The sequence below is a fragment of the Gallus gallus genome, chromosome 1 (assembly GCF_016699485.2).
Source record: "Gallus gallus isolate bGalGal1 chromosome 1, bGalGal1.mat.broiler.GRCg7b, whole genome shotgun sequence".
In the NCBI taxonomy this organism is placed as follows: domain Eukaryota; kingdom Metazoa; phylum Chordata; class Aves; order Galliformes; family Phasianidae; genus Gallus; species Gallus gallus.
In genome coordinates this window covers 185,830,422-185,852,744 of record NC_052532.1, presented here as the reverse complement: position 1 = coordinate 185,852,744, position 22,323 = coordinate 185,830,422, and the positions used below count along the sequence as shown (strand labels likewise).

General features: G+C 38.2%; 1 protein-coding gene across 10 annotated transcripts in view; it reads left to right on the top strand.

Annotated features, from left to right (window-relative positions):
- The first annotated feature begins 5,746 nt into the window (after positions 1–5,746).
- Positions 5,747–22,323, top strand: part of DEUP1 (deuterosome assembly protein 1) — a 73,212-nt gene continuing 56,635 nt past the window's right edge. For 8 of the 10 annotated variants that reach the window (XM_040671933.2, XM_040671929.2, XM_040671930.2 and 5 more), the window contains exons 1-5: positions 5,747–5,843; positions 7,202–7,266; positions 15,264–15,435; positions 16,530–16,625; positions 18,870–18,992. In XM_040671933.2, coding sequence (XP_040527867.1) covers positions 7,223–7,266; positions 15,264–15,435; positions 16,530–16,625; positions 18,870–18,992 — 435 coding nt within the window. In that variant the 5' untranslated portion in view covers positions 5,747–5,843; positions 7,202–7,222. The remainder of the gene's footprint in view (positions 5,844–7,201; positions 7,267–15,263; positions 15,436–16,529; positions 16,626–18,869; positions 18,993–22,323) is intronic. The other 2 variants (XM_040671935.2, XM_040671927.2) reach the window with 1 other exon arrangement.

The following is a 22,323-nucleotide window of genomic DNA, read 5'->3' as shown; positions in this document are numbered from 1 at the left end:
TGGGATGATGACTTAAATGTCAGCATCGTTAATTATTTCCCTGCAAGTTATTTCAACAGAATATTTGCTTCATGTGCTTGAGACAAAATTCTGCACTTGCTCCAAAATCCGTGCAAGATTACAAAAGTTCCAATTATCCGCCCTTCAGCTGTCAAACGCAAATGCTACCGAAAGTTACTTCTACAATCTTTATCACATTTTGTGCCACTGAAAACTAAAATCGTAGGGATTTAAAATAATTTGAATTTAAGATGAAACAAAATGTGCAATTTGTTTCCTGTAATCCCTTCAGACAGTACAAAGCGAAATTTCTGCCTAAGAGAGGTGATATTTTCTGTAACTTGCCTATTTTAACTAAAAACTTCATACTAAATTCTCACTTCAGCATAGCACTGAATCAAGAGTGGCACAATATTCAGCAACAGATGAAACGTTGCACATGAAGTTTAAGAGACTTTGCTCTTTTATTCATTGTCCGTGATGACAGACAAGGGACAATTTCATTTCATTTGTGCAAGTAAAAAAAAGTTAACCAATATTCCTGCCTGTGGAGTACCAGAAACATTCTCCTGCTGCTAAAACATCACCATTATTTTGATGCTGCAGTAGCAACAACTATAAGATGATGGCATGCTAGAACTTATTACAGTAATGCTAAGCATTATAATGAGTTGCTAGGAAAACACACAAGCAGAAAGATTTAAAAAGATTCTTCTTCTGTACATATATTTATGTAGCATTATTTTTTATTATTAAAAAATGAGATGCAAAAAATTAAACTATAACTCTCACAACAAGAGGCCAAATATCACCATTAACCCCATTTTTCATTTTCTCAGAGCACTACCCTTACCTTTCACATTTCTTGCTGTTACCTGCTACTGGATAAATGCTGACAGTTCTCCACTTTTAGAAGTCCCAGCTTGCAGCCTGACTTACCAATCAGTTTACCTGGCAAATCCAACTAAATCCAAATTCTTTCCCTTCCTCCCTTCTGTGATCTTATAAGCTGCTTAAGAACAGCACTTTTCAGCTTAAACTTGAAGCAAATCATTTAGAAACAGGACTCTGCTCCTATCAATGCATTATGTCAGGATTTATCACCTCCTGCCAGTAAATTAGGTAGGTACCTTCAGAATCCTCAGGTCGATTTTATGCTTGTCTGATTTTTACCAAAAAAAAAAAAAAAAAAAAACAACACACCCACACATAAAAAAACCTCTCTCTTCCAAAAGTTGTTTCTGAAATACTGTTCTTCTCTCAGTACTTATATCACAGAATCACAGAATTGCCAGGGTTGGAAGGGACCTCAAGAGATCATCGAGTCCAACCCCCTGCTAAAGCAGGTTCCCTACAATCAGTCGCACAGGTAGGTGTCCAGATGGGTGTTGAATATCTCCACAGAAGGAGACTCCATAACCTCTCTGGGCAACCTGTTCCTTTGCTCTGTCGTCCTTAACGTAAAAAAGTTCTTCTGCATGTTAGTATGGAACTTCCTATGTTCAAGTTTTAGGCCATTGCTCCTTGTCCTATTGCTACATACCACTGAGAAGAGCCTGGCCTCATCTATTTGCCTCCCACCTCCCTTCAGATATTTTTAGATGTTTATGAGATCCCTTCTCAGTCTACTTTTCTCCAAGCTGAACAGAGCCAGGTTACTCAGCCTTTCCTCATATGGGAGATGCTCTGGGCCCTTTGTCATCTTTATATCTTAGGAATTTTGCCATAGGTTTTATTGTCTGCTGTCTTTTTTGTTGACAAACGGCTTGTGCTGAGCGACTCATTTCGCTGTCCATCTGTACCTTTTAAAAGAGCTCCCCTGAATTTAGTTGATATGTTCAGAAACATCCAAACTAACATACAGAGCATAATTATTAAACTGTTTTAGAGCTGCTGTGAATCCATAACAAAACTTGTCAATAAAACAATGTGATTTCTACACCAAAGAATGCAATTGCACATGCATGTTTCTTACAAGAGCTAGACGTCTCTTGCAACAGAAGGGTTTTTCTCTAACACAAGTTTGTCATCTGAGACTGCAAGGAATAGTATCAATATGTAAAATATATATAAATAAATAAAATAAAACAAAATAAAAACTGTATCTGGAGTTAAATACACAAAGCATCTGCCTTTTACTTATTGCTATATATTATGCTACAAAAATGTCATGTCTTAAAGAATTCAAGTGACAGATATCTAGGAAAGGTGACCATCTGTCCTTTTATCACTTAAATTCCACTCCAATTACACTACTTCTTTCTTTGTTCTGCCCTGGAAATATGCTTCGTTGAATTGTATGTTATTGATTTAATTTATTATTAAAAATGTCCCATTCAGCACTTGTTGGGCCACACCTGGAGTACTACGTCCAGTGCTGGTCCCCACATTTCAAAAACATCATGGAGAAACTAGAAATGGTCCATGGAAATGATCAGAAAGCTGGAGAACCTGCCCAGTGAGGAAAGACTGAAGGATTCAAGTCTTTTCGCCCTGCTGGAGGGTCAGGGAGGACCCTGTTCCAGTATGTACAAGGTCGCTACAATGGAGGCTCTCTTTTCATAAGGAGCCACATGGCAACAAATCTTAATTAAAGAAAGAAATTTCTTATAGTGAGAACAATCAACTGCTGAAAAAAAACTCTCCAGGGATGTGACAGAAGTCTTCAAGACATGACTGGACTGGTACTGTATAATCTTATCCAGGTGCCCTTTTCCAGCAATGGTTGGACCAGATGATCTTTTGAGGTCCCTTCCAGCCTCTGTTGCCCTGTGATTCCATGATTCTGTGCTCTAAATTCTCTGCATAGTTATTAGACTAAAAGCATTTCATTTTACTTAGGGCTTCTTCAAAATCTCTTAATACAATTTGTTGGTGGAGTGGAATTGCAACAGAATTAGGTTGCCTGCCTTTCAGCATTGTATCCTAAAATAACTACATGCTTCTCAAACATTACTGACAAAAGCTCTACAATTCCATGTAAAGCCCACACCAGTGACAAAATACATCCCGTATGAAGAAACTCAGTTTAATGGTTCCCTCCAAAACAGGAACAGCTGTGGCATATGCTCTGTTAGGTGGACAGACAGGATACCTACATATCAGTAGTGTGGTGCAATGCTACAAAAAAAAAGAGACGAATCCGTCAAGTCAGAGTTGCAGATATTGAAAAATGAACAACTCTCCATACAGCTTCTTCCACTTCTTCTACTAGAGCTCATGCCTCTAGTAGAAGAGCTTGCCTAATGAATCCCAGGACCATGCTGAGCAAGGGGTATCCTATTGAAGCTATACATCATTGTACTCCCTGGATCACTATTTGGATTTCCCAATATTCTCGTTGCCTGGTTATTCTGATTGTGAGTTTCTGCCTTGCAAATTTTCCTTGTTTGTTTGTTTGTTTGTTTTAATATCAATGCTGTGCCTTGTCTTGTTTGACATTGAGTCATATCCTGTTTTGTCCCTGACGTGAAATAACTCCTCTTTTCTCCTGCAGAATTGTACTTATATCTTTCCATTAATTTGCAAGTTTTAAAGTAGTTTCTTTTTCTTTATTATTTTACTGGCTACCATAATTTAATGTGTGTATAAATATCCTTTACAAAATCTTTAATTATTTTACATTTGTTATGCTTCCTCTCCATCTGCTTTGAATACTACTAATTACCTTTTTAAAGTCAACAAGTGAAAATTTTCGTTCTCATTAACAAGCTCTAGTCAAAAGATAATGTTCGTGAGCAAAAGCAAATTGAAAATGTCAAAAATTTTGTAGGAGATTTTTTTTTAATATAGCAAATGAGATATTCAAAGGAGCATCCAGGAGTTAGAAACACACTCTGATTAAATGCAGTGGGAACTGTCCTTCAGAAAAGCTTTTAAAGCATTGATATGTCATTTTAAAATTATTTTTCTGTGTGCACGTGGAGGTTTTTTTCACATTTTATTTGGGCATGATGGATGGAAGTTAAATTTCTGAATAACTGATTACCACTGAGAAGGTATAAGACAGGTAGGAAATTAAAATGAGCCCAGTGGGAATAGGGCTGAAAAGTTAACTTCAGTTGCTCAAATGAACAATGGGAAATTTGCTGTCAGTTACACCGCAAATTATTTCTACAACATATTTAAAATCCTAGGTTTATGTATTTTAAATAAGTAATTATAAAATTCAGGGGGGAAGGGGTTTCATTAAAAAAAAAAAAAAATACCTTACGATAGCATTTCCATGCAAGAAATTATATTTGAAATGTTTCAGGCACCAATAACCAAATGTTTCTGGATCATTTCTTCACATTCTTTCTATGGCAGTAATTAGGACAAATAGGTGTCATGAAGAAAATGTTTTCAGGGATAGGAGTGCAGCCGATTATTCAACCTCCTCCTCCCTTCCCATGGGTCTGGCTGCCTGTCCCCAGGGACAGCTCTGGCACAGTGCAGCCATAAGCTGGGTCACAGCTGCTCCACAGTTCTTGAACACCTCCAGGGATGGTGACTGCACCACCTCCATGGGCAGCCTGTGCCAATGCCTCACCACTCTTTCTGTGAAGAAATGTTTCCTAACCTCAACCTCCCCTGGTATAACTTGAGGACATTACCTCTCGTCCTATTGCTGTTATGCAGGAGAAGAGGCCAACCCCCACCTCACCACAACCTCCTTTCAGGCAGTTGTAGAGAGCAATAAGGTCTCCCCTGAGCCTTCTCTTCTCCAAGCTGAACAATCCCAGTTCCCTCAGCTGATCCCCATAAGACTTGTGCTCCAGACCCTTCACTGCTTCATTGCCCTTCTGTGGACACACTCCAGGGCCTCAGTGTCTTTCCTGTAGTGAGGGGCCCAAAACTGAACACAGCACTGAAAGTGCAGCCACACCAGTGCTGAGTACAGAGGGATGATCACCTCCCTGCTCCTGCTGGCTGCACTATTTCTGATATAAGCCAGGATGCCACTGGCCTTCTTGGCCACCCGGGCACACTGCTGGCTCATGTTCAGCCAAGCATCGACCAACACCCCCATATCCATTTCCTCCACACAGGTGCAACTTCTAACTGCTCTGCCCCAAGCCTGTAGTGTTGCCTGGGGTTGATGTGACCAAAGTGTTGTGACCAAAGTGCAGATCTTTTTGAACTTCATCCCATTGGCCTCAGCCCAGCTATCCACCTATCCAGATCCCTCTGTAGGGCCTCGCTACCCCCAGGCAGATCAACACTCCCTCCCAACTTGGTGTCATCCACAAACTTACTGAGCGTGCACACAATGCCCTCATCCATGTCCTCAACAAAGATACTAAACAGGACAGGCCCCAATATCAACCCTGGGGAACACCACTCGTGATCAGTGGCCAGCTGGATTTAACCTATTCCCCACCACTCTCTGGGCCCGGCCATCCAGCCAACTCTACCCAGGGAAGAGCACACCCATCTCAGCCACGGGCTGCAGCTTCTCCAGGAGAATTCTGTGGAACACAGAGTCAAAGGCTTTGCTAAAGTCTGAATAAGCCAACTTCATCACGAACTCTCTTGAAATTCTCCATATACTTTTATTTTAATCTCACATTTTAAAAGCATTGTTCATAATCCATAGCATGCTCTGCCCCGGCTCTGTCCCGCGCGGCCCTCCCGCCGCTCCCCTCACGGGCACCGCTCCCTCTCCCGCCTCACCCCGCGTTGCCGCGGCGACGGCCGAAGCCGCCCGGTGCGGTCAGCAACGGCCGCGGGGCAAAGCGGGCAGGGAGGGCGGCGGGCGGGAGCCGGGGCGGGATGGGGGCGCGGAAGTGAGCGGGCCGAGGAGCTTTGCTGCGGCCACGGAGTCTGAGGGTACGGAGGGAGCGGCGGGAGGAGCGTAGCAGGTAACGGCAGGGGAGGGGTCCGCTGAGGGTCCGGGGAGCTCCGCCGGTGTTCGTTTCATCCAGGGGTGTCCCGGCCCGACACTTCCACGGTGCTTAGGTAGCGTCAGGTGCCGCTCCCTCTCGGAGCCACAGCTGCTGCTGTGTCACCTCAGGTGCTGGTGAGGGATTTGGAGCAAAATTCTCCTGGGGAGCAGCTGAGAGAACTAGGATTGTTCAGTCTGGAGAAGAGAAGGCTCAGGGGAGACCTTGTTGCTCTCTATAACTCCTGGAAGGAGGTTGTGGTGAGGTAGGGGTCAGCTTCTCCCACGTAACTAGTGATAGGACGAGAGGTGATGGGCTCAGGTTGCACCAGGGGAGGTTGAGGTTGGATATTAGGAAAAAATTCTTCTCAGAAAGAGTGGTGAGGCACTGGCATAGGCTGCCCATGGAGGTGGTGCAGTCACCATCCCTGGAGGTGTTCAAGAACTGTGGAGATGTGGCACTGAGGGACGTGGTGAGTGGGCATGGGGGGGGTGGGTTGATGGTTGGACATGGTGATCTTAGTGATCTTTTCCAACCTCTGTGATTCCAAGGTGGATCCAAGGATAGTGATCCTGTACCTGTGTCACCTCAGGTGCCCATCCACTGTGGAATCAGAGGTCCTGTGCCTCAGGTGCCATGCAGTGGTGTCCACATGCCTGTATGTGCTGATATCCATCCTCTTGAGAGTCTGTGGCAAGTTCCTGTCCTTGCACACAGCCAGGCTTTCTCCAGGTTCCTGTTCCTTCAGACCCACAGACCCAGGTTGTTCCCAGAATCACATTCTGACCTGTCCTTGCCACCAGGATGTTTGAGTTCTGCATGTCCCCATGCTGCATGTGCAGCTCAAGGCAGCGAATAGTCAATGTGAGTCCAAAAATGTGTATGAGAGAAATTATGGCCCAGTATAACTTAGTTTTGAAGATATGGAATTTGACCTCCAGTGCACTATGGCACTGGAGAAATGGCTGCTGACTGCACCCATGAAACCATGGCAAATTTACATTTGTGTATTTTGGAGCAGATCATTGATATCACTAGCAGAGAATGAGCCAAGCCAAATTCTTCCTCATGGAAATCTAAGGCTATCCTCAAGCCAGCAGCACCTCTATTATCTCACTGCTGCACCAAGTGTAGGAGCTGCTGACAGAGCTGAACTTACTCCTGAAGCTTTCACGTTGCCCATTGCAGTCTGTTATCATTTCCCTTCTCCTGTTGTTTGCAGTGGAAGAATCACAGAAATTGAACGGAAAGCACTGAACTATCCAGTATGTGCTGCTTTGCTACATACAGGTGCACTTGAGAGAATCTGAGTTATATGATTTCTGCTGTTCCAACAGGTTAACAAGACTTTCAGTAATATGGAGAAGGGCTCAGAAGTATTTCAGGAACAGGCTCTCACTAAGTAAGTAAAGACTATCCGGAGGTTGAATGCATAACGCAATTGAATTATGTGGGTTTATTAAGGATGTAAAACAAAATACTAATGATTTCAGAAGTAAACATTCTTTTACAATTTATTTGAATCCTTTTTGTGCAAGGTGTGAAGAGGTTACTGAGAACTAAGACAACACAGTTCAGAGCTTTAATCTTCTACTTTTATTTATTTAGATCTTTAAAATCTGCATATCAAAACAATGAAGACTGGGTTTTATTAAAATGTTAAGAAATTTCATTCTGAATGGTCTTCAAAAATTATTGAAGTTGCTAGGCTACAGCAATAGAAACTTAAATATCACAGCACTTAAAACATTCAAAACTATTAGAAACAAGGTTATTGGTTGTTCAAGCTGTAGTTTTATTTTTCACGTACAATAACCAAAATTCTTCTGCCAAGTATTAAGTGCACTTCTCTTCCCAACACACTCCACATCATCCAAATCGAGTTATTTTAATCTCAAAAAAAATACAGTGCAGCACAAACCATGGGTGAGATTTGATGTAGGGTCTCATATCATCCAGCCTGTTCAAGGAACAAAGCAAGATAAAGAGCACTTCTCCATATGTCATATCAAATGGTTCCATATATCGTTATTATCAAGAAGCGGTCTAGCTAATATGGCACAAATTAAGTGTAAAAGTACTTCTTAAAGTAATAGAAACACAAATATTCACCCGCACCTTATTCTGGCTTAAGAAAGCCTTAATGTGATGTGAAAGCATGCTCAGTTGTACTGAAGAATGATTCATGCAGTTTTCATAATGGAAAAAAAATAGCATGCTGCATCAAAATAGACTCTGGACAACATAGCTCCTTTTTTGCTTTGAGGGCCATTCTTTTTGTTAGCTGCTGATTAGTAAACATGGTCTCATAAAAACTTGAATTAAAAAAAAAAAACAAAATATTGTTATTCTTTGGCTACTTCTTTAACAAATCAAAAGCCCATTTTCTGAGTTCAGATCATAGAATGGAATCATAGAATCATAGAATGGCCTGGGTTGAAAAGGACTATAATGATCATCTAGCTTCACCCTGCTATGTGCAGATCCATAGTTGTAATTGGTGCACATGAGATTTCAAGCTGCTGTAGATGGATCTAGACAGTGATTTATCCCATCAAAAAACTAGATAGCTATCTATTTCCATTAGCAGTACCAAGAATCTGGAAGTTTAGTCTAGGTTACACATCCAATGAGAGACCAACATTTCAATCTATGCTGATGGTATTGCAGAAATAATGCAGGTAGCTTTAAAATTTGGAAAAAGGGTGAAATTATGGGGTAGAAATCATGACAATTATATCCCATCTGCAGGAACTCATAAATCACAAATTATCCATCCACACATATATGACAGTGTATGGCTAAAAATTGTTAAATAAATCAGTTGTATTTCATGCGCAGGATAAAAGGACTAATGGACTAATAACTAATGGAGTGCTGTATCACAGACAGCTTATATCTTTTGTATTTCTAAAGCAGCTCTAAAGAAGAGTAAAGGAGTTAATGCTGGCTTTAGAAGCTGGGCTAAGGATCAAGATCTAATGAATGTACTGCTCAAGAGGAAAATCTTTGTTTACATTGTTCTACATAGGTTTTATATTTTTGGATAAATGTAGTCATGCACACTTTTCTATTTGCCAGCAAACCTGAGTAATTAAGTGACATGAACAGAATGAACTAAACATTTCTTGAAATTTCAGTTTATAGATTACAGCCTTACTCTCAAGTGGATGGACAATAATAATCTTTCTTTGCCTATTAAGAAACCATCAGAAAAACACAAGTCTGTGCAGAACTCCAAAGCAAAATGTTGAGGGAGTTTAGAAAGTTCTAAAAAGTGCAAAAATCCTTTGTTAGAAAGGCATGAAGTTGGTAAAATTTATTGTACAGGATTTGTTTTTTTCTAAATTTGGAAATATACGCATTTGACATGCAGATAAATAGTCATTAATGACAGCAGAATATGAATCATCTCTATTTTCACTATTAGGGAAATAGAGTAAAAGGACTAAGAGCTTGCCTACATCTCTTTAAAAATGAGTTACTTTACAGTGTTTTGAGCCATTTCATAGTAAATGCAACAGAGTAGTTCCCACTTGATTAAACACAAGTCATTGGTTCCATGTGGGAGGAATTTGGTGTATGCAGTCAGCAGTGTAGGAGTGCTGAATGCTTATGAGTAAAATTCCCATACTTCTTCCCTTTATGGGAAAACTTTTTCCCTGTGTTTTTACCTGATACGATATTAAACAAAGCATGCCAGAGTTCTCCACATTCCACCTCCAGCGATGAAATTAAATTTGCATAATTCTCATACCATATGATTCGTCATATTCTGAGGGAGTATAGTAACCACAGTTTTCAAAACACCAAAGGGATTAAAGTAATAGGCAGAGCAGCTCTTGGTCCTCCTGTGCTAGTAGGTGGGATAACTGCCAAGTGCATCTTTATGCAGTGATGTTCATAATGCTACAGCAATGTTGCAGAGCAATTCTGGTAGTAGAACAGAAGCAGTAATCTACAGCTTTAGGTACACCTTTCCTTTTTTAGCTGTGGATGTGCCTAAAGGATCTAGGTAAGGAAGCAGACAAAGATGAGAAGGAGGAAATTGTGAGACTGAGAAGCTGCTTCAGATGGGATTTTTTCCTTCAACATGTCCATTTTCTATACTGGCAGTTCTAGTTTCATGAAATGTGCAGTAATTGCTGCAAGAAAATTTTCTAGCAGCAGCTGCAGAACTTGTCTTGTGGGAGTTGATCTCAAAAGAATAGGTAAAACAACCTGAGAGGAAAGGATGTCAGCCATGGTGGATCTGGAATGGTAATCTGGTGGTCCAAGCTAGAGATCACATTTGCAGTTGCACAGCAATGTTTAGATAATCCATACAATGCACAATAGAGAAAGTACCAATTTAGGAAGGCTAAAATCAGATAGCAGAGTCCCTGCTCAGGGTTCCTGACACATTGCCACTTGGCAATCATAGAATCATAGAGTAGTTTGGGTTGGAAAGGACCTTTAAGATCACCTAGTTCCAACCCCCGGCTATAGGTAGGGACACCTCCCTCTAGACCAGGTTGCTCAAAGCCCCGTCCAGTCTGGCCTTGAATGCCTCCGGGGAGGAGACATCCACAACTTCTCTGGACAACCTGTTCCAGCGTCTCACCACCCTGACAGTAAAGAATTTCTTCCTAATAACTAGTCTAAATCTGTCCTCTTCCAGTTTAAAGCCATCTCCCCTCATCGTGTAGCTGTGTGCCCTTATAAAAAGTCCCTCCCCAGGTGGGGTCTCACAAGAGCAGAGGGGCAAAATCACCTCCCTCAACCTGCTGGTCACACTTCTCTCAGTGCAACCCAGGATATGGTTGGTCTTCTGGGCTGCAAGAACACATTGATGGCTAATGTTGAGTCTTTAATCAGCTGACACCCCAATTCCTTCTCCTCAGGGCTGTAATACATGAGGCTGGAAAGGTAGAGGTCCTTATACAGCAGTATCAAATAAAAGATAGTCCTGATGTAGTACTACTTCAACCTCTGTTTTTAAAATCCAAATTAATATCTCCTCCAATTACCTCCGGAGGGAATCAGTTTGCTGTATCATGACTGCTAATTTGAGATGGGTTTCAGGTGTTTTGGAGTGGGAGGGAAGCATTTTTGTCTTTTGATTTGTCCTTCATGCTGTACAACTTGCTTCCTTTTTTGCTCCTGTCATTTTATGAATTCTATGAATGATATTAAATTTTATAATAACATTGCTAACAGTTTTAACATTAAAAAGCATTAAGATTTTTTAAAGTATTTATAAAACCTTTCCTAGCTTAATATTGGTAATGCTGAAGTTTCCAAGATTTGAATTTCTCTAATAATTGTTGTGATTATAACATATGCACCTTTAAGCACAAAAAAAACCCTCAGAAAACATACTCCCATGTTAAGGAACTCTCTTCCTTAGTGCACTACACTCAGAAGTTGAGCATGCAAGATATGGAGCACAGAATGTGTGAGGCCAGTGTTTGACTGAGCAGAACCTACAGGCAGAGGATTTCAGTGTGTCTGCACAGGCATCAGGAGGGCGGACCGTCAGGGAACTGGCTGAACAGTGAGGAAGTGAAAGATTACCAGAAACATTTACAGCAGGGACATTTTTATCCACTGCATTTGTTATTTCGAACCAAGTTGTTAACTTGAAAGAAATGCTAATGTTTCCTCGAGATACTGGCATCAACTACAAGAAGTAAAATGTGTGCTTATATTAAGGCTTGCTTTCTGTAATCATTTAGAGCAGAACATGTGAGTACCCATACTACTCTTCAGTGGTGCGCTGGCTGCACACTCAGCAGCTGAAGGCTCACAGGCATTAGGGATGTGTAGTGGTTTAATCTGGCAGGTGCCTAAGCACCACACAGTCATTCGCTCACTCCCCCACTTCCCAGCAGGGTGGGAGAGAGAATTGGGAAGAAAAACAAAGTAAACTCATGGGTTGAGATAAAATTATTTACTAAGATAGAGAAAAGGAAAAGGATAATAGTTAGGACAAATATATAGATATATTTATGTGTGTACATAGGAAGTGATGCACAAGCAATTGCTCACCACCCACCAACCAGTGCCCAGCTAGCCCCCTGAGCAATGGAAGAGAGCATGATGAACTCCCACTCCTTTCAAAACTCCTTCCACGTGATGATATGGTATGGAATGTCCCTTTGGCCAGTTTAAGTCAGCTGTCCTGGTTCTGTTCCCTCTCAGCTTCTTGTACCCACCCCCAGCCATTCGTAAGAGAGGAGAAACTGGAATGGTCTTGGCTCTTTACAACACTGCTAAGCAACAACTAGAAATGCTGTTTTATCAACATTATTTTTCTCCTACAACCAAAACATAGCACCATACCAGACACTATGAAACAAACCAACTCTCTCCCAGCTGAAACTAAGACAATATTACCTCTGAGTCCATGGTTCAGTTTGTGTTTGATTAGTTGGGTTCAGCTAAAATAGAGTTCCTAATTACTTGGCACATTCTTAGTTGCAATGTCCACTCCAATAAAATCTGCCAGATTGCAAAGTACATGACACGAAATGGTATCCTGTGCTAATTTTGGATATTGAAATCCTCACCAACACCCCTTAGGACAGCGTGGTTAAACGTCTGCTGCTGTGTGCTTTGTCATTAACCCTTCTGCATTTTGCTGCTACATTATGCAGATGCTGCACTGGCTTTTGTCTCTGTGTGACCATGTCTATAGCAATTATTTCATAAATTACTGACTGATGGATACAGTTGGAAGGAGAGGAAAGAGAGCTAAGAAATGGTAAAGAATTAATAGAGAAAGTAGCTATACTCACTTTTTCAGACTATCACAGAGATATTGGAATGACTGCAAAACTGATAGACAATCACACAGGCATTTGCTACACAGCTGGATGTACCATATGCAGTCAAGAGAGTTGTTAACTTTTAAACTTGTATGAATTAAATAGTCACCAGTTATTGTTCTTTTACTTATCTTTAGAAAGATTAGTTGAGATAATATTTTGAAGATGAAAATAGAATACAGCAAAACTCAAAACAGTGACACCACTCTTAGATGTTTTTTAAGAGAAGAGATGCTTATCAGACTGCTAAATATCTTATAGTGAAAAGATTGTAATACGTTTTTCATCATTTTAGATGATCAAATTTATGAAAGAATACAATTGCTGGTTTTATGAACCAGAAGAATAAAAATAATAAGAGGCTTGAAAATTATCCAGCAGTATGAGCAAACTGAAATTAAATTTAGATTAAACTTCAGTTGTACAATAAATAGGCACTGTGACAGAAAAAAAGTGAAGATCAAACAGGTATTTACTAACAGTGCAATCTATTGAGTTAAGAGGGAGACAGATGACACTGCAGAAAAAAAAAACACAGTGTGATTTATTTGTCCTTTCTTGTAGATATGGCAGTAATTGAATACACTAATCTCTAAATCATTGCAGAGGGAAAAATTTTCATAATGATTTTCATAATGGTGAGATAATAGCACTAAAAGGAGTAATTTGAGGACTTTAAATGAGTTTTTTTTTCATGGCCAAAGTAAGATAACAATGGCTACCGATGACACATTTCAACACTTCCCAATATGTGCCAAAGATAAGATAAAGATAGATCTTAAGAAAGTCATAAGCTGTATAAGGGGGTAATTTATAAATGTTATCTCTTTTTAAAGCGAACAAACAAGTTAAAAAACTTTAATTAGAACCGTAATAGGAAAAAAAGAAAGATACAGAAAGAAGTAAAAAAAGAAATGGTTAACTCACATGAGAAAGGGATGTGTAGGTAACAGATGCCACTAATAGGATGTGTGGAAAGCAGAGATTTACTGCAAAGGAAATGAATGAGATGCTGTGCTTCGAAAGGTTAAAAACGCAATACATTGCTCACTGGTTAAAAACAATCAGTGAAAGATTTTCCTTCACTCCAGTGAGATAAATGCCACTTTAGCTCAGTCTTTGTAGCAGTCCAAAAATAGCTCCAAGCCTTAATGGAATAAAATTCCCCTTCTTTCTTTTATGGAGAGGAATTAGGCAAGAGTGTACATTGTCTCCTCTATCTTTTCATGAAACACTGGGATCTTATCTTAAGTGGATACAAAGCAGTAAGTCAGAAAAATAAAATTGTTAGAAGTGTTTCAATAAAGAGTTTTATTTAATTATATTGTCATTTTCTTTTTCCTAACTGGAATATTTCACTGAAATTTGAATAGATCCACGAGCTTTAGAAAGATCCCTACTTTTAAAGAAGTTGCCATTCTGAAATGCCAGCTGTAAATTCGCAGATGGAGAGAAACCCACAGTTCATAAAACGATTGAGTTTATTGGGCAATAAAGTCTCCAAAACACTTATGGAAAAAATCTCATATACCCAGAAGAACTGTATAATGTAGATGTAAAATAGGCATTTCTACAAATGGAAATTTTTAGACTGCTGAAAAAATTGTGCAATTTCTTGCAAAGAAAGTATCCATAACCAAATACGTTATATATCTTTCTTATTTCATTTTTTACTAATACTCATTATCAAATACAAAGTTCAAATTTATATGGAATAAAGAAATCTTCATATTCAAGTTCAGAAGCTTTTTATGTGTCTGCTAAATGGTATATACCATCTGATTTATTGCTCCCATATAAGTACAAGAGGGTAACTAAGAGCAGCTTTGACTGCTTTAAGTTGCTGATATCTCATATATTAACCATATACCATCATTTTGTTCCTTATGATACATCATATTCCTAAAGCAGCAATGCAAAAAATATTCCATCACTGACAATGAAGTTTTACTGTAGGGGATGTAATCAAAATTCAACCTTTTAAGTATGGAAAAAGTCTAATGTTTATGGTCTCCCCAAGACAAGGTCATTTTCAAAACACCCTCACTTCTGTGCTTCCTGGTAGTATTAAATATGAGTAGTATTATAGAAGGCTTTTTATTTAAGTTCATTTTCCACAACGAGATTGGGAAAACAGAGTGTAAATGTTAAACCAGCAATCAAGGATAGTGACTAGCTTTTGAGCTAGCTGTTTAATAACTTCCTCCAGTGAGCTACGCTTCCATCATTACTCAGCGCTTCATAGGAAGTCCTGTACCCACAAGCAACTTAATATTCTCCTACTCTTGTCCTTTGAGGTTTCAGCCTGGATACTTTCTACTTATGCTCATACAACAGCTTGTCCCTGAAAGAGTGAGAGGATATCAAACAGTATTTATGCAAGGCAGAAAGCCAGGAATGTGCTGAATATTCTGGTTTAGACTTCAGGCAAACTTATGATTTAACTTTTGAAGGTATCACTTAACTGTTCCATTTCTTTTCTTTCTGATGTTGAAGTAAAATGAAGTCTTAGCAATGTAACTACAAATTTGTTTTCTCCCTTACCCTGTATTTAAAAACAAACGTTTTTTCTCATTATTATTGTTACTAGAGCCTCTTCATGTGAAGCTGAACTTCAGGATTTAGTGCATCAAGTTGACATCATAGTAAACAGCAAGAAAGTAGAATGGGAAAGGAAGATGAAAGCTTTAGAAGCACAGATGGATATCCAGCATCAAGAATTAGCAAGTACCCAAAGCAAACTGGATCAAAAAAGTCAAGAGGTATTTGAATATATCAGATCTGTAAAAATGTCTATATCCTGTGAGGAAGTTAATAGTGTGATTGCAATGCTCTGTTTGTAGGCTTGTTTGTTCTATCATGTAAAAACACCAAACTCTTTAGAGGTCACAAATTATCCTTACTATTTTGATTTAAAGTGGAAAAGTTCTGGAAAGTGATTGTAAAAATGTCATTCGAAGTCCCGTATTTCTTTTATTTCCTTAAAGTCTAAATCAAATATTCTCAGTTTAGCTTTGAAAAGATAATTTGATTTTTTTTTCCTAGATGACGATTCTTCTACTTTAATCAAAAATTTTAAATGGAAAAATGCAGTCCCAAAAGTTTGACAAAATTATGTCACTGTAATTCTTATTTATACTCCATTTTTATCATTTCACATGCTGTACTGGCTTTGAATGTTAATTTTATTACTAATAGTTAAGATTTGAATTGTATTACCACTTAGAATTGCTTTAGAATTCAAACCGAAGGCATCAGTGGATCTGACATCACCTGCACTTCAAGTCGTGTGTGCTGAATATTGTTTCAGAAGTATCAGTGAATCTGGCATGACATTCAGCTCTATTGCAACACATCTGAAGTTAGGTGTTAGGTGTTCACATGTGGGTGTGCTGGTGTGAGCTAAGTGCCAGTGGGAGTCTTGAAATGGATACATCTCTCCCTAACAAACAATTGTAGGAACTTGCCCTTTGTCATTGCAGTCAGAGGAGCCAAGAGAATAATTCAGCTAACCAATCCTTAAAGCATCAATCTATTTGCCCATACACAGATGTTACCTGAAATATTTTAGCATATTGCAGCTAGCTTCCAACTGCCTCTCCAGAAAAGCAAAGGTGTCATGTATGCTCTTTGCCATATTTCTCATGCCTCTGTGAAAATCTCAGATAATTCAAGACGTAAACAATTCAAGCAAAATTCTTATGTTGGGACACAGCACTTCATTTATATAGTTGGGTCAGAAATGTTCCATTAAAGAGCTCTTCACGACAGACTCATATGGTTTTATCATTACTTGATAATATAATACGCAGTTTCACTGCTGCAATCTGGCTTTGTGGTGTGTTTCTAACTGTAGGTGGAACTACTTTGTCAGCAACTGGAAAACTTACAGAAAACTAACTGTGAAATGGCTCAGAATTACAAAACTCAGCTTTGTGCGCTTAAATCTCAAGTAAGAAAAATATCAGTTTCATTATTTTCTGTATGCATTACAAGAAACCTATACATGCCTTATGGTACTGATACACCTTTATGGATTTGGGAAAAGGCTGAATTGTGTAATCCAAATGATGCTGACTGTAGCTTCTAACCTGGCTCCATTGTCTTTCTGTACTGACATGTACAAACTCTTTGGATGGATTTTGATGTGAAGACAAGTATTTAATTTTCTGACTATGGACTAATAAGCTATAACCTTGGTGAATGAATAAAACATAATTAGATTCATGCTAATATGATTTGGATGCGCATTAAGAATTTTGAGATTTAAACTGCTCTAGCCACTACTTTGCTATAGATTTTTTTCTGGTTTTTGTTTGACTGGTTTACAGGGGTTATTAAAGAAGTCTGATAACTTTCCATAAGGGAACACAGCATTAAAACCAGAGTAGCTTGGCTTTGTGGAGTTGTTTTGGCTTTATTTATGTGTTGTTCTGTGTCTGTGCTTTTGCTCTCCATTATTTTTTCATTTCAGTTATGAATTCAGATTCTTGACAAATTTCAAACTATTCTGATTCTAACAATTTCAAGTCTACATCTCTATGTTGCTTTTCCTGCTATTCTACTGTTTCCTTCATTGAATTCTCCTACCAGGAAGAAAGTGTTATAATTAAAATTTTCCAGTCGTTATATTTACCACAGAATTCTTAAATTGTCTAAATTGGGAATCATTATTTTCACTTAGAGGTGATAATACTTATCTCCCACAGTCCATCAAGCCAGTAAATATAGAATTTATTTCTCAGACTATATCTCCTTTGTCTCCCTTCTTTTGGTTCTTATCTTCACTTGAACATTATACCTCCTTCAACAATGTACATTCTTAAGAGCTGCAATTTAATTTTGCACAAATAGTGTGTTAATATTTACATCATTGTATCTTTCTGTGCAGATGTTTTCTTAAAATCCCTTACAATTTTTGTTCCTTCCTAATCTTGATAGGAATAGAAAGGGTTGCTTTTACTAGCTCTCCCTAACAGTGTTTAGGCTATTCAGGGCAAATTTCTCTGTGATAACACTTCTTCTGTGGTCCTCGGTGCTTTTTACCCTTGATACTCATATGAGCAACTGTTTAACGAGCAGCCTTCCCACAGAACTGACTGCACTCCAGTTGACTGCAGTAAAGTATTTTTTTGTTATTAGAGACATAGTTCCTGATAGGTAACCCGAAACTCTTAAACCACACTTTTGCACTCAGTCAAATGTACAGCATTTCGTTATAATTAAATAGCAAAAACTTTAGGGATTCATCTTAATTATTTTCTTTTTGTTCTTTTTACTTTTTGTTTTGTTTTGTTTTCCTGTGGTGATACTTAGTTACTCTCATTTTGAAAGTGACAGAAAGCCTTCAGCACAAGAACGAGAATCCATTCTTGTTTTAAGCACTTTAGCAACTAAATGCATTTAGAGTTTAATGTCTAAGTCTGAGCTACGTCATGCTCCCTTTAGAATCAATGGAAGGAATTGAACACTCCTGGAATACGATTCCTCTCAGTGTATGATGAGAATTTGAGAGAGGTGAAATGTATAAGAATTTGGGGGCAGCTCTTTCTAACTCTGAATAGCGGAGTCCTCCTCAGACTCATGCAGAATAGCAGACTGTTCAGTGACCACACTTCTGAAGAATCTTGTATTTCTGCTGATACCTTCCTGACTTTGCCTCTGACTCCTAAGCCATGCTTTCATAGTAAGATCATTAGGCAGAACAGTATTTGGGGTCTAATTCTCAAAGATGCTCTTTGGAACTCCATGATTCCAGGAGAAAGCAATCACCCCGTGCATAACATTTCAACAGTTTCCATTATAGAAAAGTAATGTGCAAACCTAAAATATTCTAATGATAGTCCTTCATTCTGGTTGATGAAGCACCCTTTAAAACTGTTAACACAAGATGGCAGTAAACAAGTGTAAAAATTTCACGTAAGCACCAGAGGAAATGACACTATGGGTAATGGTGCCATAAAAATCTTCAGCATAATTAAGTAGTTGTCAAATAAACCCATTTGAAATGTTAGTTTACATTTTAGTGAGAGCTAAGTTCATCTCCAATAAATTTGTTTTATTAAATGCTTCTTTATTGTATTGATTAAATATTAGAATGTTGAACTTGCAGTAGGCAATTCTAGTTTAAGGAGAACTTTGGTCACACAGTCATCCTTGACAGATTCTGTATGTTCCCCTCTGCTTTTACTTTTAGTTTTCGAAGTTGACACATAGTTACGAAAAGTTATTAAAACAAAAAAATCACCACAGTAGAGAAAAATGTAAAGAAAGCCCGGAGACATCATTCGAACTGAGCAATTTAAACAAGAAACTGGAGGTAAGAATATTTTGTTACCATGTTCTATTTTTAGTATGCCTCTAGAATTAATTTCTTGGTTACAGCTGTAAACTCTAAGTATCTGATTCTTCTACAAAAGACATATAAGAAAAGGTATAGTTTGATATTCAGGTTTTCTTCTTTCACTGAAGTTTTATTAGTGTTGTAGATAGCTTTATGAGTTAATATACATCATTTGCTTCATAAAGGTAACAATAAATAATATTACTTCTTGTATGTGTACTGTATAGTATCATCGGTTCAGGCGTGAGAGTTTTTATACGTGCAGGATTTTGTCACGTGATATTTACCATTAATATAAGTCTTGTAGAGTTCAAGACAACTTTTATTGTGTAGGGCTAGATAGAATAAGGATTTAGGACTGAAAAACTGTTTGTTATACATGTCCTCTCAGCAGTTATCCGTCTGAGGCCATCCACAGCTTTGACTTCAGTACTTAGTTTCCCTAGGTCACATATTAGCAAAGATAAGGCACTTAAAAATACAGTCTGAAGAATCCAACATACTGAGTGGAGAACTAGATAATCTGTGATGCTTAGGATAGGATTCAGTCATATTCTCTATTCAGCCAGACACAGAAGGGATTTTAGCTGACTTATTCTTGGATACAGTAAGATGCTGATCTCTAATCAGAATTCCCAACCTTGACTTCTCAAGAGTTTGAAGTTTCATTATTATCTGCAGAATAGTTAAATATTTTCTGAGTTACCCAGCACAGAAAACTGGCATCTGTCAAGTGCGATTCTACATGACAGCTTCTCCTCAAATACTCTTACGGGTACATTCACTGGCAAAGAAACATACGACTGAGCAATGTAATCTCTAGCTCTGTTATTTTTTCCTTCTGCTTTCTTACTTAGCCAGTACAAAATGAAACAACTTCCAAAAGAGAAATTCCAGAAACTGTTGAAAAGCAGCGTGTAGTTTATTATGTAGAAAATTAACACGAGAATATTCTGGTTCAGATTCTGTTTGGAAAGAAGATTATTAAACTGAGTGTTCCCTACACTGGGAGAACAGTCTATCCTCTAGTCTGATGTAGCATAGAAGGATCAGAAAAACAATCAATATTTTCTCTGGCCATCCTTTGCAGAGATCATAAAAAAGTTAGTGTGTGCTTCAAGCATTTACTGACCTGAGTTCTGTAGGGAAAGTAAGCAAAAGAAGACGAGTGGAAACTAAGTGTGAGCCAGTTGCATAGCTTTTAAGCATCGTGAGGACTTAGATGCTTGTGATTTAGATTTAATTAGATTTATGATGGTAGACAATTTAAAAACATGGAGAACTCCACAAATGAAAACTTAAGACCTGACAGATTTGATCTACTTTCATACTTAAATTACAATTAAAAAGCATTTTAGGATCTGTATTTTGATTTTGCCTATCTTTCCTTTATGAGGTAACATGTAGGAGGAATTTCTGCCACCTTCAGGTCACTTTACATAACACATAAATGATGTCTTCCACATGGAAGAGTCCTTATCATCAGAAAATTTGCTAAGCTTTGGATTTCAGTATAGCTACCAGCATCTGCCACTACAAGAACAATAAATGGGTTATTCATTGATAATAGACTAAATATATCACTACTTTGAAACTGTCTGATCCAGCTAATTTGAGAATGACCTCATTCAAGATTAAAATGAGAAAATAACATAACACAATTCTATTGTTTGATTAATTAAGTAGTATGAAAAACGATTGCTTGGAATATATACAGGGAATTCTAGTATTTAGGAAGTAATCAGTGTTGTAAATCTACTAAACTCAGCAGTCCTTTACTAAGGCCTTAAACCTGCAGTCCTCATTTAGCAGACCGTAACTGCATTTCTATGACATTTTGTGAAACTGGAAGATTTTTGTTCATTTAAAATACCAAAGGACATATTATGAAAGCTAAGACTTGTATTAATCTATGTTGAAAAGCATTTGATTTCATTTCAGTAGCTTCGTGTGTGTGTGTGTGTGTGTGTGTGTATTAGAGGAATAAGTCAGTTTAAGATAATTATAAAATCTCATTTCCCTTTTTGGGACCAATGCTTCCCTTGTGAAAAAGCCAATTCTTATTATGGCTTATAAGAGCATTTTGCTTTCCACTGTATAAAACAGTATACTGTAATTTTGCTAATTGTTCATCCAAACAAGAAGAGCTAGAACGTCATTAGCTGTGGAGCTCTCTCATTCATTTGTAGAATATTGCCTTTAAAGTCAATTGTGACAAGATTGCAAGATCTGATATAAGAAAAAATTCAAACAATGTAAATAGGAATATAAATACAAATATATATCAATACAAATATATGTGTATAAATACAAAACTATTATATTTATACATAAATATAAACACAAATACAGAAGTATTATTAGCAAAGCCTGATTGTAATAACATTTGTTAAAAAAAGTTTTTGTTCAAACTAGGTGAACTTAGGAAAAAATTCCAGAAACAGCAGTTGAAACAATTTTACAGGAAGTAAAATTTATTCACTGTAGCTGCTGTTCATTTGTTCAAGAAAAGGAACAACCAAAAAAGCGCTCAAAATATTGGTCTGATTATTAAGGGTTTGATCCCATGCTGTACTCTTACTTTTCTTTAAGGTCACAGGAGCTTCCTACCTTCCAATATAATTGGTGTTTTATAGTCATAACTCTAACATTTACAGCAATTGAAGTGATTTCAAATACTTTATCATTTCTATTCAGTGAGTGAGACCTTGGTGTACTGATGGACAGTCTGCTGAATATGAGCCAGCAGTGTGCCCAGGTGGCCAAGAAGGCCAATGACATCCTGGCTTGTATCAGGAATGGTGTGGCGAGCAGGACTAGTAAAGTCATCATGCCCCTGTACTCAGCATTGGTGAGGCCTCACCTCGAGTACTGTGTTCAGTTTTGGGCACCTCAGTACAGAAAGGACATTGAGGTGCTGGAGCAGGTCCAAAGAAGGGCAACTAGGCTGATGAAGGGCTTGGAGAATATGCCCTACGAGGAGAGACTGAAGAAACCGGGGATGTTAAGTCTGAGGTTTGTGGTTGGACTCGATGATCTTTAAGGTCTTTTCCAACCTGAGTGATTCTATGATTCTATAATTATGTACACCACCCAAGTTTTTCAGATTAACAGCCTTTAAGATGACTTTTTTCTAGACAGGGTGGCTTGTGGCTGGATGGCTATTTTATATCATTGGGTTTTTTTTCTTCTTTCCAAAATTATGGAAAGATTACATATGAGCTACAGAGCTATGCTTTTCTTAGAATGATAAAATTAATAAAATACTTGGAAAAAGAGTAATTTTCCCTCTGTTCAGTAACTTTGT